Source organism: Rhamphochromis longiceps, linkage group LG15 (assembly GCF_057381845.1).
Source record: "Rhamphochromis longiceps isolate RC_006_pf linkage group LG15, R_longiceps_female_GT1.1, whole genome shotgun sequence".
Classification (NCBI taxonomy): Eukaryota; Metazoa; Chordata; class Actinopteri; order Cichliformes; family Cichlidae; genus Rhamphochromis; species Rhamphochromis longiceps.
The window spans coordinates 15,312,275-15,328,852 of record NC_140571.1 but is presented as its reverse complement, the minus strand read 5'-3'; the positions used below and the strand labels follow the sequence as shown (position 1 = coordinate 15,328,852).

Genomic DNA, 16,578 nt, shown 5'->3' with positions numbered 1-16,578 from the left:
CGTCTTCTGGCCTGCTGGAGGTGTGGAGGATTTATGATGGAGTGAGTGAGAAAGTAAGAAAGGCGAAAGGAGAGAGAAGGAGAGAAGAAAAGAGTGGGAGGGCGTGAAAGGGATAGATAGCTAATAACTTCGAGAGGACAGGGGACTGGGAGAGAGTAGGAGGTGGCGAAAGGGTGATGGAAGGAAATTAAAATGCACACAGAGTGAACAGTAAGGACAGTTCAGCTATTTTGGCCTGTGTCTTTTTGTCAGTCTTTATTCATCTGTCCATCCCAGAGGTTGAGTCCGGTAGCTCACCTCGTCTTAGCCTCAGCATTCTCCCCTCCCCCGGTTCACTCATCTCAAATCAGTGTGAATGTGACAGAAGGAGGCAGAATAAAGTTGAAAGATGCAAGAAAGAAAGATGATCGTGAAGAGGAGAAAGTCACATCTGTCACTTTCCCTCAACGGAAAGGCTCATGGGAAATACACACTCCCGCACACATAAACACGCACACACACAGACCTCAGTCATGCATGTACAATTTAGGACAGCACACATCACCGTATGTGCAGCTATATGCCCTCCTCCTCACTCTCCTCCTCCTCATTGTCTCTCTGGCTGTTGCATTTCCTCGCCACTCTCTCTGTCTTCTGCATCCTTCCTGCTCCTGCCTTCCCTTCTTATCGCGTTTTCTCTCTCTCACTCTCTTGCTCACCCTTCCTCACTCACCCTCTCACAGTTAGCGAGTGTGTAAAAGTGTGTGTTCGTGTGTGCATGTGCTGGGGAGCTCATTCTGTTTCGACTCCAGGCAGAAGATGGTAAGTAATGTCTTTCCTCCTGCATATCTGAGAGTGTTTACAGGTTTTGAGTGTGGAGGGTTGTGTGTGCGGAGGTCGCTTGTGTCCATGTTTAATAAGTGAAGGATTTTGTATTATTAGCTGAGTGGGCATGGGGGGTGGATATATTGCGTGTGCAGCGTTGTGTTTTGCAAATGTTATTTGTGCATGTGTGCTGCTGTTGATGAGGAAGCTGACGCCTGAAGGAGGTACAGTGTCAGGCCATGGATTAGTTAGGAGGTAGGAGGGTGAGTAATGTAGGATACTGTTGACTAGCTTAAACTAGCGGTGGGCTGCAGAGTGTGGATAAAGAGTAAGGGACTTATGTGCCTCATGTTTTGGTGGTGGTGTTACTGTCGTGTTGGACGGTGGCAGTTACATAAAAAGACAAAGAAAGGATGATGAGTATGAGTAAGCGACACAATATCTCATAGGGCTCTGCACTCCAGCAGTCAGTCAGTCACTTAAGAAGTAGATGACACTCCATCCACATTTCCCTTCCTCCCTCAGCTGCTGCTTTTATCCAAAGCACCTTACAATTTATGCAGAACAGGAATCAGAAAGCCCATGATGCCGATGCCTTTACTGTTATTCCTTGTCCCTGGAGTTATCATGTGCTTCCTTCCAGGCAATAACAGAGCAGCTTAGCTGGAGCACTACTGTAAATGGAAATGAGGGCAATATGGATGAAGAAGTGTGGAAGCAGCGCCTTCAGAAATCCATGATGGCTTTATACAGTTGACAAGGAGAAGCAGCAAGATACTGATGTAACTGTGGAGAATGATGCCACTAATAGCTAAATGTCAGGTACGGCAAAAATAATGGCTATTATGGAGGCTATGCTTTGTAGAGCCTGTGAGAACCTGTGGATAAAATAGAGCTCTGCCTCTTTGTGCTTGTTTGGACTAAGAGATGACCAAAAGAAAACCACACACAGCTTACATTAGGAAAAAAATGAATCCAGAAAATTGCATTTTGTTAAAAGATAAGTTGGACATTTTAAGCTTTTTGGCTTTCTTGCTTATAGATATGTTTTAAATTGATTGTTGGTGTATTTTTAGGTTGTCTAATAGTCGTTTGGTCACCAAAGGGTTGGGGCCAAACGTAAAGGGCTGTTGTTACCATAAAGAAATGATAGTTGTATATTGCTGAAGCAAAGAAACCACATTTCTTGAAATATTGAAAATTTTAAGTGACAGAATCCGTCATCCCTGTTTCCTTTTCAAATGAGTCCTTTACAAGACTGCTTTAGAAGTGTCTGTGTATTGAAACCAGACAAAACAATACTGGCTGCTGCACTGGATTTTCAGATTTATTGTTTTTATTTTAGAAAATACGCGAAAAAAGCTGGTTCACTTTGGAGACACTAAAATATTCACATCATACTGACAGTTTTTTGCTTTTGAGAAATGAGACCCTTAGACTCTTTGTCTACTCTTTCTCCCTTTTATAAACCTGCTTAATCCGGTCTTTATGTAGCCTTAAGGAAAGCAGAAACATGGATGTCAGAGTGTTCAGAAGAGACACAACAGCCTTCAGTAACTGGATGAAAAAGGTAGACTGATGTTATTTAGCTGTGAGGAGTGACTGCGCTGCAAAATGTCAGGTACAGAAGAGAAGGATGGCTGAGAAAGCTTAAAGGGAACCGACTGTATTGTAATAAGTGTGAGTGTTGAAAAGACCAGATGAAAGTAGCTATGGCCAAGAGGAAAGTGCTCTTTTGTCTCTGATTAATGTACACACAGTTGGCCCTCCCTGCCTTTATTTGGCTCCAGGAACCCATTGACCATTTGGGTCAAACTGCTGTAGGCTTTAAATCAAAATAAGTCGAATGTGCTTGTTCATGTGTGGAAAGAGCATGTGCGCACACGGTGGATTTTCCACTTTTGTTATTGAGATTATTAGATATTCAGGAGCGTATATTTTATATGTCAGCGTCATCCATTTAAAATATCATGTCTTCTACGCACATGCAGCGCAGACACGCATCTGCATGTGTGAAGTTTGCGTGCACCGTGTGCGATATTATATTTGTCTCGAGTTACTCACGCCCACTGACTCAGAGCGTTTGCCTTTAGGGCAGTCGAGGGAGAATAGAAAGCGTACAAGTGCAGTGAACAGCGGGACAGAACAAGAGCAGGAAGAGAAGACAGAAAGACAGACAGGAAAGGCATTAAGAAGAGTGGATGAGTTGTCTGACCAGCTGTACTGAGTGTGTTCCATCACCATGTGGGCTGGGAATGTGAAGCGGGGAAGACTGGTAAGCGATATAACACAGGCCTGTCAAATCAGCTGTGCTAATGCCACGCTCTCTGAAAATTCACTCAGTAGCTCATTAATTTCTAACATATGTAGACATGGCCATAGGAGCGCTGTGATGAATGACCGGGACAAGATAAAGATGCACACAGCGCATGCTCCGGGTCAGCCTGGCTACTAGTTGTTTGGCTTTTCCAGTGTGGACTCTTAGCCAATATTAGTTATTCTTGAGGGAGCTGTTGGAGAGCAGAGTTTGTTTTTTTGTTTTTCTTTAGTAACTCTGTTTTGAAACTGTAAGCAAAAAACTTGAAATTACTTTAAAGCAGTGACAGCAGGAAAGTTTAATTTGACAAGTAAAGAAAGCAGCTCATCATAAACCTGCACAATCAGCTGGTGATATCATTCAAAAAATGTTTACTTCAACCAAACTAAATCTATAATTCAGCTCACGTATGTGTAATCTAATCCCAGAAACTCTAAGTGTGTTACATTTTCTCTTCTTTCTTCTTCTTTTACTTTCATACTTTGAACTGTAAGTAAATTATAGACTGCATTTAAAAAAAAAAAGGTATCCAGCATGATGATGTCACCCATTAGTTTCTAGACTTCTGCTTGAGCTGTGAGTTATGAGGTAAACAGATTAGCAAGGTGCATCTGCTAGACCTAAATTAAATAACACATTCACACTCTTAGAAATTGAGCACAGAATGTTTGGATGGCCGCATTACTTTTAGACAATTGCATTAAAATGATGCAAAATCCAAAGGTCCAAAAAGGATCCAAAAGGCACCAACACTACAAACACAGTTATGAGGTTAAGAGGTACTCAGTGCATTGCAGTGCCGATGTATCAGTTAAAATATATGAACATGAAACAGCACTGATTGGGTGGCATTCTGATGCATGAATATTATTACTGTCCCTATTAATATGTTTGGAAATATTTGATGTTAACATTGTCTTTCACCTTGTTTTTCTATTAATACTAGTCATGCTAGCTTCACATTTACCTTTGTTGCAGAAATGAGGGAACCATTAACCCCAGCGAATATCACTGTGTGTAATATGAAGCACAGTGGGACATTTATAAACCCCATTTTCACATAGATGATTTTAAATGCATGTCTCCAAATCTGACCAAATAGCAACACAGAAATTTGTGAACTAGCTGCCCATTGATGGCTTTATTTAAAGTGCTGTGTATGATGGTTTCTGAAGAAATTAGTTTGCGTTTCACTATTAAAATTTTCCAAACAGAGGCTGTGCTGTAAAAAAAATTGATGAAAAGAAATTGTGTAAACAACGTTTTAATATAATATACTAGATTATTTTTTTTGTCTTCAGCGAGTGCAAAGACACATTGTTATTTGTCAAAAATTATTACCTAAGAGGTGTTATGATCATTGTTACATTTTGATTTTTGCACACGTGTGATGTGGTTTGTGAAGTGTTTTTGTATCTGAGAACAGTGTTAACATTTGGCTGATATCTCTGGGCCAAGAGTAATATCTTATCTTACAAGTCATTCCATCTCAAATGAGCTTGTTTGACAAAAATCTTTGAGCTTTAAAATTTGGACGTAGGTAATTATATCTGTAACATTTCATTTATCATGTATCAAATACTTTTCTAGATGTTTTACCACTGCAAATTTTGTTGTAAATACAAATAAATATAGCAAAACAACTGACAAGTAAAAAAAAAAAAAAAAAAAAAAGAGTAAAGAAAAAGGAGTTGGTAGCTCATTTCATGAGAGTAGCCGATTTGTTGTGTCCACATGATGTGATTGACACAATACGAGTAAGGATCAATCAAGAGATCGGCATGCTGCCTGGAACAAATGCTGCAAGAGAAGTAAACTATATGAAAATGCTACATTGTTGCGTTTTTAATGTCTGTTAGTATATTTTGACGTTAACCTTACAATCATGTAATAAAGTAGAGTATACGTTTTTTTTTTTATTGTTGTGCAATATATCTATATAATATTCAGAAATTGTCACTAGCTGTTTTTGGCAATATGATTCAATTTTATGGTAAGAAAGGCCAGTCCAAAGTTTAGACTTTTATCTTTAATAGATGTGAGATTTGTGCCTCAGATTTGTGTGATAAAAGCTGAAAAAATCTATCTTAAAATGTATTTGATGTATGAAGATAAAATTTAGTAGAAATCATTATTGGTCGATGGATGGATACCATAAAATTTTGAAGCAAATCAGAGATGGTCGAGCAGAAAGCCTTCGATGATTTGAGATGGAAAGAACCTAAAATAACAGTCTAATGACAACCTGACAGTATTATACTGGAAAGTATTTATTTTATAAAACACCTTAATTTATTTCATAGAAAAAAATTGTAGATCACAAGAGTTTAATTGCAAAGTAACATTCTGATGTTTGGAGATCTATCTGCTAGCATTGTGTTGCTGTACTTTAACAGGGAACTTTCTCACATCTTGTGGATGATTATGTAACCCAGTTTCATTACAAAACACTGTCATATTCTTGAGACCAACCCTCCATCACCACAATAAACTCAAAAAACAGCCCTCATCTAACAGTCTACACAACTGCTATCATATACATATAATTAGATTTTAATAGAACATGGTAGACTAAAATTCTGGGTTCGAAAAAAGAGAATCGATGTATTCAGTCTATGGTAGTGAATTGAGCCCTACCTCACCGCTACAGTATTTAGGAAAACCTTGTGTAGTTTACTTCTGAGTTTCAATTTGTAACCTCCTATGGTTTCCTGCCAGTGTCCATTATCTGAGCTGTGAGCCACATGAGGGCAACTGCTGTGAATGTAGAGCATTTCAATTAGGAAGGATGAGATGCTCCTCTCCTTCACAGTGCTGCTTTACAAAGGCTATTTATTATATAATCTGAAATGTTACTGATTCATGAGGAAAAGTCAGGAACTGTCTAATGACTTTGCTAATAATTCATACTGAGCTTTGCTTTCATGTTAGGCATTATTTGGGGACTAGATGTAATACTTCTAAATGGGTTTCCCAGTGATATGTCATAGCTGGAAGGCTCTTCGACCAGAAACAAACAGCCGACCCAGATGGCTGCGTTTATGTGCAGTTTTTGTTTGGGATATTTTGGCAAACTAGCACATGAATGAAAGGCTGTAGAGCAGTTGTCATAGACACAGGGATTGGCTTTCCGACTAGCACATGATCATCTTAATAAATCAAATTAATCTGATCTCTGAAATCTGATGAATCTAATGATTCAGTGTCTCTAAAGTAAGATAAACTGGATAGTCTACGAGCACCGTCCTGAAATATCACCCTAAAATAGGCTGAGACATAACTTCCTTCTAGCTTCATTAGGGGAGTTAATAAAAAATTTCATGTGCCTTTTGGCGAAGGGATTGTTATTAAAGTGTTGTACCACAGCTTGAATAAAAATACACCAATCATGGGTGACCCCAGTGGAGCAGTAACAGGTGATACCTGGGGATGGTAGAAATAAATTACACTGCCTCATTTATTCCCCATGTGCTTTTGGCTTACGGAGTCCTTTTAACAGTATGTCACATGTGATGTGAAACTGCAGTTGGAGGCATGTTGGATCCGTGACTGACATCTGTCTTGACTGTAGAACTGACATTTTTACTGTGTTGTGGTCAGGTTTGCATTCTTTTTCAGTTCAAATGGCACCTCTGGTGAATTCAGTTCTTCTACTACACGTGACGTAAAACCTTGTGTTCGCGTAGTGTATAGTCAACAGCAAATGAGTGTGTTATACATGCCCTATATCACACTGATATTTGCTTTTACACAAAGTGCCCTGGTCTAGGATGGTGACATACAAAATGATGGGATAATCTAGTTTTGCAACCATTTATTTGAACACATTTTCATCCCTGGTGTTGCAGAGACATGCGAAAGGTGTCCTCTGGCATTAGTGTGGCCATGTTAGGAGTGGCGTTTTAAATCTTTGAGTTTTGCAATTTATTTATTTTTTTCAGTCGCTAATTCATTTTCTTCACATGTGCTTTTTTACTATTGCTTTCACCCTCTGCTTGGTGAAAAACAGGAAATCATTATCAGCATTTATAATAGCCAGTTGATGAGAAATGTAAAAGAACAATGGAGATGGTAGAAACACTCTTTAACTGAATTATTAACGGTTATGTTGCATAGTCTGTCCACCAGAGGGCACTTTGCAAAGTCCATGGGGAAAGCAGTAAAGTCGGGTAGTAGTCTCACATTACAACCGACAACACAGCAAGTGCGAACCATTGCTGATGCTATCTGTGTGTTTTCGCTCCTTTAGCCCTTTGTTTGGCCTGCTAAAATGGCGCTTCGGCGGTCACGCCCCCTCCCGTGACATCACGCTCCAAAGCCCTATAAATGACTAATCACCGACATGCTGCGACAGCAAAACAATAAACAATAAATAGCATTGTCATATTCTCTTAGCAAGGATTGGGGAAATCTGTTTATGTTTTGTGTCTAAAAAGAAGATATATTGGATTTTCAAATGTCTGTATCAGTAATGATTTTAAAATTGTTCAGTTAGACTTAATTTGACAGACTGGGAGTGAGAAACCTGCCTGGGTATTCTTATAACATGCCCCAATGCTGAAGGACACCCTGTGTTTATCTGTGGTGCAAGTGGAACTTGGTGTTTCACAGATATGCATGGATGGATCTGCCACCGTGGGAATGGAAATAGGTTGGTCATTCAGATTTCTGAAAAGGGCTTAGCAGAAAGTAGCGAGAGCTTTGTGGATACATGTGGATTCTCTCTGGTCAATTTTAAAAACATGGCAATTCTGGAAAATGCATTGAGAGGCTAAGAAAATGTTACATTAATGTGTGATTTATTTATTTTTTTGTTCCTGTGAAACCTGTTCTCCTATTGTTCTGATGGGGAATGAATCCCCATGTAACTCCTACCTGCTGTCCTGACCTGTCCTGTCTTGTCCTTCATGCCCTTGGCTGCCATGGCCTACCTGAGACAGTCACACAGAGAGCTGTCATGCAGATGTCCTCCTGAAAGACAGAAGGCGCTGTCCGCTCCACCCGCCAGTCTCTGTGTGCCTCTGTGCCCCGCTCAACCCGGCTTTGGCTCTGTTAAACCTCTTCTCTTCTCCCCTCCTCTCTCTCGCGGCACCAGGCGCGGCTCCCCTCCTGTTCATCCACCCTAAGCATTGCTGAGGTACTCCTGCATGTGTTCTAAAGCATCGTTACGGTCATCATGGTGGCATCAGTTCCTACTCCTTCCCTCTCCAACAGCACCTCTAATTTCCTGCCTGGCATGACTGCTTCCTGCCTCCTTTCCTTTCCCTTGTGTGTATGCTGACTTGCCTGCTACACTCCTGCTGTCTCTCTGTGTTTTTTGACACACAACCCACAATCCTTTGTTTTTCTCCCTGTGTTTTTGTGCGTATTTGAGTCTTGTAGTGAAATGTTGTCTGATTCTCATACACATACTGTATCTAACCCTTTGCCTGGTTTCCATGCACACACAGCCTCCAGAATAAACAAACGTCCATCACTTGGCATATTACTCAAACGCGTTTCAACCTCACAAGTGAAGTTGAAAGTTGCTTGAATTATGTATTTGAATGAAAGTGATACTGGTTGCACAAACAAAGTATGTTTCTCTCCCTCTGTGTATACACTTCAGTTCTTTTTAAAGCGCCTCGCTGACACACATTCATCAGCGCGTAAAAGAGAAAAGGCCCGGTAAATATAAGCTTCGCAGCTTTGCTGTGCTTGGCACACTGGTCATGGCCCCAAGTGACTCTGATCAGTGAGTGATAAAGACATGACCTCTGTGCAGGGCGTCAAATGGTGCTGGCGCTGTCCACTGTGATATTGAAGCCCATTGATTAACTGTAATTGCACAGTAATGAAACTACAGATTTTGAATACGTGTTTAAAGATAAATTATCTAGCGAGCTAATGCACATTTCAATTTCAATTTTTTTTTCAGCACTAATGCATTAGAGGTAACTTTTTATCTTCAGTTTTATTTTGAAATGCAAAATCGGACATTAACTCAAAAGTAATTGTTGCCTATTTAGTGTGCTATGTATGCCATTAGTCTTAATCTTGCTTTAGACTTAGGCTGATCTTGTCATGTATGGAATGGGATGCATATAAGTAACAAGGTACTGCAGTACAGAAATGCCCAATGTGCAGTATATTTGAGGTAATTTAGAAATTTTTGCAGTGCTCCCAGCACAGGCCTACTCAGGTACTTTCCGTATCATTTAAAGTTGTATTTATGTGTAATTTCATATTTTTGGTGGCCATCTTAATCTCATCTTAAAAAATAAGATATATATGTCTTTTTATTTTATTGATTTTAATAGAACTTATGGTCTCAGGGTATAAAATTTAAATAATTACGCACTTAGAGGCATGTTTTCTAATATTTATTTGTAACTAAATGAGTTAAGGAATAAAAATAACTAATTAAATTAATAAAGCTTAATCTCTTTTTTTAAATGTACATCATTAAAACAAAACAAAGACACCGAGCGCGGCGTTGAGTAGGGCCAAGGGTCAAGCACTCGCTTGGGTTCACTTCTTTAACATTCACGTTAGTTCAAAAATGTATTTATGCTAGCAGAGCTCACCTGGAACTGTTGTCAGATCCACTGAACTGATTTTGTTTCTCATCCGTCATTCCTTATGTTGAGTTTTTTGGCAGTTTTCCAGTGACTTGTTTGCCACTTTTTTTTTTTTTATTTAAATTTGTCTGACTGCCGAATGTATGTCATTCAATGGCTTATTTCTGGCGTGTGTGTGTGTGTGTGTGTGTGTGTGTGTGTGTGTGTGTGTGTGTGTGTGTGTGTGTGTGTGTGTGTATTTGTTGCATTAGTATGCTAAATTAGCAGACTGTGTGTGCAGCTGTGTTTAAAACACTAGTATCTGATGTGTTGCAACAGTCCGAGTGGGAGTGTATGCCTGTCGTCTGTACGTGTGTGTGTATACGCATGCGTGTGTATGTTATGAAGGTGAGTGACTATCCTGTGGCTTCCCCCAGGCCTCACGGAGAGAATTCAGGGCTCACCTGGATGAGGTCATCACGCTCAAGTCAAGGTACTCTACCTTGGACCAGGTAAACCCGCTAACCTTCTAGCAACTTCTTCTCTACCGGCATGCAGGCCACTGGCATCCCACTGAGCACCTAACCACACTAGTGACATGCACAAGCATTCACGTACACAGACAGGAAGGCTGATGGAGGGACAGAGAGGCGCACGCTGTATTTTAGATTGCAATGGGCTTCACTTTGCTATAGCATGTACCTGCAGCACTGGAGCAGGTGAGAACTTGGCACTACTTTAGTAATAGACAGTATCTAACTGCTTATGTTAAGTTGAGAGACGGAGATATGAAACATCTAAATGCAAGAGATCACTGCAGGGTGAGACTGTTCCCGCCATCTCAATTGGTCAGCCTAAAACTTAACAAACTAACTTTTAAGTGTTTAAGTCTGCCGGTTTGCTCCAAACTGAATTGCATATAAAGTAGATTACTTGGAAATTACTTGCAAATAAGTAGAAAGCTTAATATTACCAGCTGCAAATGCAAAGGCCAGTCTATATTCTCTGCATGACCTGTGTGGACACAAATCAAATCATGTATAGCAGGTGTAAAAGGGATCTTGTTTAATGAACACAAACACACATAGGACACGTCCACATGTTGCATATTTCTACAGCAGAGGTGTCTGTTGCCTGAGCCATGCAGAGCTAGGTTCAGATTTAGAAGTGCAGTGGTGATACACATGGGCAAAAAGACAAAATGAAGTGTTTTCCAAAGTCAGATGTATTTGGACACTGATTTCCATCTGATTTTAGTCTATAAGTTGTCCTGTGTACCACCATCTTCAATAGTTTGCAACATTTCTTCTCCATGCCTCAATCTCAAGAACTCCACCAGCACTCATTCTCTTCCATTCATCCCCCCATCTGGTCATTTGTCAGGTTTGATGTGTGTGTCAGTGCCTGGTTTCTGCACAGGATGCAACGTATTTGTGTGTTTGTGCCTGATATGGATATGCCAGTGTGCTGCTGGATTCACAGAGGGATCACTGAACAGTAACTGACCTCCCCACGGGAAGCCATGAGTGCACTCTCCAGGAGGTTGAAGCCATCGCTCTGGATTGCCACAGTAGCATTTCCCCCTGCCCTCTACTACTCTGTCTCTATCATCCTGGCATTTTGTCCTCTGCTCCATCCCTCTCTCACTCCGTCACAAGGGGTGAGGCGGTTGAAGCCAGTTTACAGCAAGCCTCCATGCCCTGTCACAGCCTTCTCCTCCTTGCAGAGGATGTATTAATCTTCCCCTTTTTGCATAATTTGTCTGACAGCTCCTTTGTTTTTTTGCTGAGCTCAGCACCGCGGCAGTTGCATCCCATCATTTCCTGGAACATCTCCTTAGCCGGCTAGTTATTGGCCCCATCGATTTTTCCCCGGGCGGCTCACAGATGCCGGGCCACGTGTCTCGCTGACCTGGCCGTATTCGCTATTCTGTGTCCGTACACAGAACCGTCACCTGCTCCCCAGCCCATTGATCTTCCGGGCAGATCTCCATGACAACCCGTTGTCAGGCTGTTTCCGCGGTGACGGCAAGGTTGCCGTTTAGAGCGCTTAGTGTTTCTGGCACGAAAGCCGGTGGTTTTTCCATTTGCGTGTGTGTCTGCATTCCCTGCAACATGCCTAATGCTTCGTTGCAAACACTCACACATGAATGTGAAAACTGCCTGCTTTTTATTTCCTTTATTTTTGCTTATCCAGGGAGTTTTGAAACTGTTGTTCTTGCGTGTATGATGTGTGCCTGTTAAAATTTGCATCCCTCATACAAGCCCATTCTCTTCTCTCACTTGGTCGGTCTCTCACCAGTAACAGGGGATTGCAGCGAAGGGTAGATTAGAAATGAGTGCGAGAATGTTTGACAGTCTGCTTTTATGCCTTTCCTCTAAACGTCCAAAACATCCCAGTCTGCCTTTGTACTCATTCTCCATGTATCCTCCTCGCCTCTAACACATCCCCCTGTAGCTTTTTTCCCGTGTTCATCTCCATATGCAAACTGTCTTTCCCCTTGGCTCTCTGATGGTATGATCTTTTCTTCTGAGCTATTTTTTGCCATACTGAGGTTTTGTTTTCAACCTGTGTCAGCATTAGTGTCATCACTCCACATTGCATTGAGGTTTTTCCGCTATGTGCTAGCTAATGGTGACCGTATATTGCTGCAAGACAGACTAATGATCCATTACTACACGACAGAGTGTGAAACTGGGTTAGGTAGAAGAAGAAAACTTGATCTTTGTGGTTTATCTGTGTGTTTAAGGAGACCAGTTAGGCAGTAAGATTTTGATGTAATTGTTATGCTTTTTTTATTTTTTATTTTTTTATTTTAGATGTCCTAGTCCTAGTGTTCTTGGAATGGCACACCTTGTACAAAAAATGCCCTAGCTGTCAGTCGCTAGTTTTCATATGTGCTTTTCAATGTCTGCAAGTTTGATCTGTGCCTTGCTGTAGCTGTAATTAGCCCCCTTAATCCCCACCTTTGTCCTTTTTTGTTTTTTCATGCCTGCCTCTCTCTGTTTCTTTCTGTTTCTATCCCTGTCTCTATCACTCTCTCGCTTGCTCTCTCTCTTATATTTAGGGTTATATAAAAGAAATATAAGGGCTTTCGAGCTTCAGCACAAATTTGCTAGCATGAGCTGTTGCCATCATGGCATCCGCTGAAAAAAGCTTGTACCAACTAAGAGAAAGTGGTAAAATTGTAAATATGATGAGGCATTTTAAATCCAGAAATCAGATTCTTAAGCACTAATGTCAACAATTACAGTTGTTGTGTTACTGCTAGTCCTCAAAATATTAGGTAGTCCATCTGCGTGGTGACCTATCTGCTGCCAGCCTAAACTAAAACTTCGTTAGCATTTGCATCTGCTGAAAATTGTTCATAAATGTCAATATGGGTATACAGCTTACCAACATGGCAGTATGGGGGTTAAAATGCTGAAGGGGAAACTGGTGTTTCATTCACGTGTTCTGTCCGCCTAAACTGTGCCGTTGTACGGTTATAATCTAAGGCTATGCCCACACATGTTCAGGTATTTTTTAAGACAGGTTTTTTTTTCTTTTTTTCTTTTTTAATAATAAAAATCTACGTTAAATAAAAGATGTCAGTCGCCCTCAAAGTAATAGCCTTATTATAGCAATTTATTATACAGTTGTATTTGCTAATTTTTTTTATCTTTGTTTCATTTTGACTTTTTTTGTCTTCTTTTTTCAGTTTAGTTTCCCTTAGTCTACAGAGTGAATTTTCTTTTCAGTTATTTTGTTTGAAACTGTTTAGTTTTAGTTTAGTTTTTTATTAGTTTCAGTGTTAGTTTTAGTCAGTTTAATTATTATTGTATGGAGGGCACATGTCAGAGGGAAAATTGATGACAATTAGTATGTGTATTACTACAGAAACACATAACTTTTTTAAAGCGGTTGATCCATAGTGTGTCATAGAATTGTAGACCCATTATACATGTATATTATGTATTTTGAGACTCATCAGGCAAGTTGTAATAAACTATTTTACCAGTCTAATAAACACTACAACTAAGTATATCTCTACTACATTTTTAGTTAAAAAATTAACTAAAGTTTTTTTTTTAACTCAATTTTCGTTCATTTAGTTTAATTTGTTTTTCAAAAGTTAGTTAACTAAAATGTTTTCTCACATCTGATTTTAGCTTTTATTTTAGTGTTAGTTAATTGTGAAAACCTTGGTGGACATGGCTTCAATGGCTACATTAAATTTGCTGGACACAAAGTAGGAACACATGAGGGTTACTTATCCAAGCGGCATGCAGGACTGGGACTAGATTGAAAGGCAGAACTGGCTCTGCTCCAGCACTGCATCAGAGGTTTACGATACAGTGTAGTAAGTCAAGCTTTCCCAGTGAAAAAGAAAAAAATCTGCTCTGTTATCATTTTTTGTAACTGAACATTTTTAAAGCATCGCGGTTTAATATGTTATTATAACTTCTGATTGTTATAGAGCGCATCCATTATTTCCGGATCAGCATAATCACAACATGAACCTCAGCGAAAGTTTTCAGGAAGCCAAAAAGCCACTAGGTGTTCATTCTTTATGGCCCTGCTTTATGCCACCTTTCTCTTTAGCTCTTTTTCCTTCTTTCTCTCCTTTCTGCTCCTCTCCCCCCAGCTCCTGCTAGGGTTGCTTGTTGTAGTGGATGCCTGTCTGTCCGTTTGTCCGTCCGTCCGTCTGTGTGTCTTGTCTGTCTGTCTGTGGTGTTCTGGTTGCTGGGACAGATGCACTGATGCCTGTGATTCGATGCTTTATCTCCACTAGCTCCAGTGTAGGTTGGAGGGGCTTAAAGATGATCGCAGGAGGACCTTCAGCTCTCGAGTAACTATCCCGCCCCCGCCCCCTCTCCTCTTTCCCCTCTTCCCCTTCTCCCCCCCTCACCCTCCTCCGAGGAGCGCGCAAAACAAATGTCCTGCTCTTTGTACCTCCCCACCCCACCCCACCCCCCTACTCGCTTGCCTAGCTATCTCTCTAGCTCTCACTCCCTCTCTTTCTCTGTCTGTTGCCACTGGTCTGTTTCTTGTACTCAATCTGTCGCTCACTCTACATCACTCTTTGTCTAGCTGTTTTCTCTGTCCGGTCTGTTAGGGTTCCTCTTTTCTCAGTCTCCCACGCACACTTTCCTGTCTCTTATTGTTCGCTTTCTCTCTTTGTTTCTCTCGCTCTTCTTCCATCTGCTCATCTTTCTCTGTTTCTGTCTCTCCGGTTAACATGCTCTGCTTTCAGTAGCTATGTCTGGTGTGCTGGATGTCTGTTAAGTAGATGCCATCAGGCCGCTCTAATGGTCTTTATTGTTTTCGTTCTTTTCTTCCTCTTTTCCCTCTTTTCTGCTATGTCTCGGCTCTGTAGTTTAGTGAAGTCTGTCTAGTTTGTGCTTCCTGTTTTTGTTTGTTTCTTTCTGGGCTGTGGGACCACGTCACGCTGATCCTCATCCTTCCACCCCCACCCTCCCTGTCTATCTGTCTACCTGTCTCCTCTATCTCTCTGCCTGTCCATCCCTCCTTCTCCACCATCCCATCCACCTTTGCCTCACCTCCCATTTACCACCTTCTCACCTTGGCTGTTTGGTGCCCAGTGGTGTCACAGTATTAGGCATTGAGGGAGGGGAGGAGAAAGAGAGGGGTGGGTGGGTGAGTAGAGAGACTTTCACCTTCACCGTGGGTGTTTTGGTTCTCCATACACAGCACACTGCCCACACCCAACTTTTATGATAACCACGGGTCATAGAAGTTACTGAGTTTCAGAGGACTTTCAGAGCCCAGAGGGATTGAAAGACATGTTAGCGCAGACAGATAATGACTGCCAGAGTACAATCAGCTATGTCAGTTGACAAATCTGAATATTAAGGTTGAAAGACAGCCAGACTAACGAGCAGGCGAGAAGACAAAGGGAGAGCCAAAACCAAAGAAGTGGACAACATTGGCACAAATCCCATACTTTCACTCCAGTGTATCCAACCGGACCTCTATTTGTGTATGTGTCTAAAGAATAATTACTTTCTGATTATGTGCCAAACTAGCTTAACAAAGTGCCTCCTGTGATTCTTCTTCCCTTATTTATCGTTCCCTAAGGCTGAGTTTCCCAAAAGCATGCTTATTACTGCAAGCCAGCATCTTCCTTTTTAAAGGTGTGCTACAACATTTTAACATAAAAGCATCAAAGCGTTGCTTGATTTCCAGAAATACAGCTAAAAGAGACAGGAGGCTAGAGCAGTAGCATGTCCATGGATCAGTGCTGCTTGGCATCACATCTCTTTTCTTTCACTAGCAGCTAGTCTTGGACTAAATTACTAAATGTAAAGCAGAATAAAGGTACTTAAAATTGGGAACAAAACTGTGTTCCAGACACACACTACATTCCTTTTGGCATGTAATGTGTTTACAGTTGAGAAGTTTCATTGTTTTAACTCAAAATGTCAGCAAACATGACAATTTTCTAAAACGTTACTGTCTTGCACAAAAGAAGGCAGGAAGTATTGACAATTGATCGTCTTCTACCATTTTCTACCACTTCTCCTGATCCGGGTGGCAGGGGGCAACAGTCTAGACAGAGATGCCCAGACTTCCCTCTCCTGGTCACTGTCTCCATCCTCCATCAGCTCTTCCTGGAGGTCGCCAAAGATTTCGCAAGCCCTTTAGGAGACATTTTTACTGACGATTGGAAGTAAAACTTGAGAATCGTCCTAAAATTGTATTTGAGAAACAGGAAGCATTTTTTGTTTTATTTTTGGTTCAGTACTGATGTTGCCATCCAAATAATTTCCAACAGGTTGATTTCCTATAGCACAAAAACAATAACCAACCATAGACTGTAAATAAAAGATCTTTGAACAGATAATTGAAATAATGAGGCAGCTCCTCTAGTTGGAAAGAAAAGTCTGATTATCCTGAAGTCCATTGGACAATTAC

General features: G+C 40.8%; 1 protein-coding gene across 4 annotated transcripts in view; it reads left to right on the top strand.

The window, feature by feature from the left end:
- Positions 1-16,578, top strand: part of gphnb (gephyrin b) — a 112,157-nt gene that overhangs the window by 78,548 nt on the left and 17,031 nt on the right. For 2 of the 4 annotated variants that reach the window (XM_085382194.1, XM_085382193.1), the window contains exons 9-11: positions 8,217-8,258; positions 10,098-10,172; positions 14,435-14,491. In XM_085382194.1, coding sequence (XP_085238320.1) covers positions 8,217-8,258; positions 10,098-10,172; positions 14,435-14,491 — 174 coding nt within the window. The remainder of the gene's footprint in view (positions 1-8,216; positions 8,259-10,097; positions 10,173-14,434; positions 14,492-16,578) is intronic. The other 2 variants (XM_085382195.1, XM_085382196.1) reach the window with 2 other exon arrangements.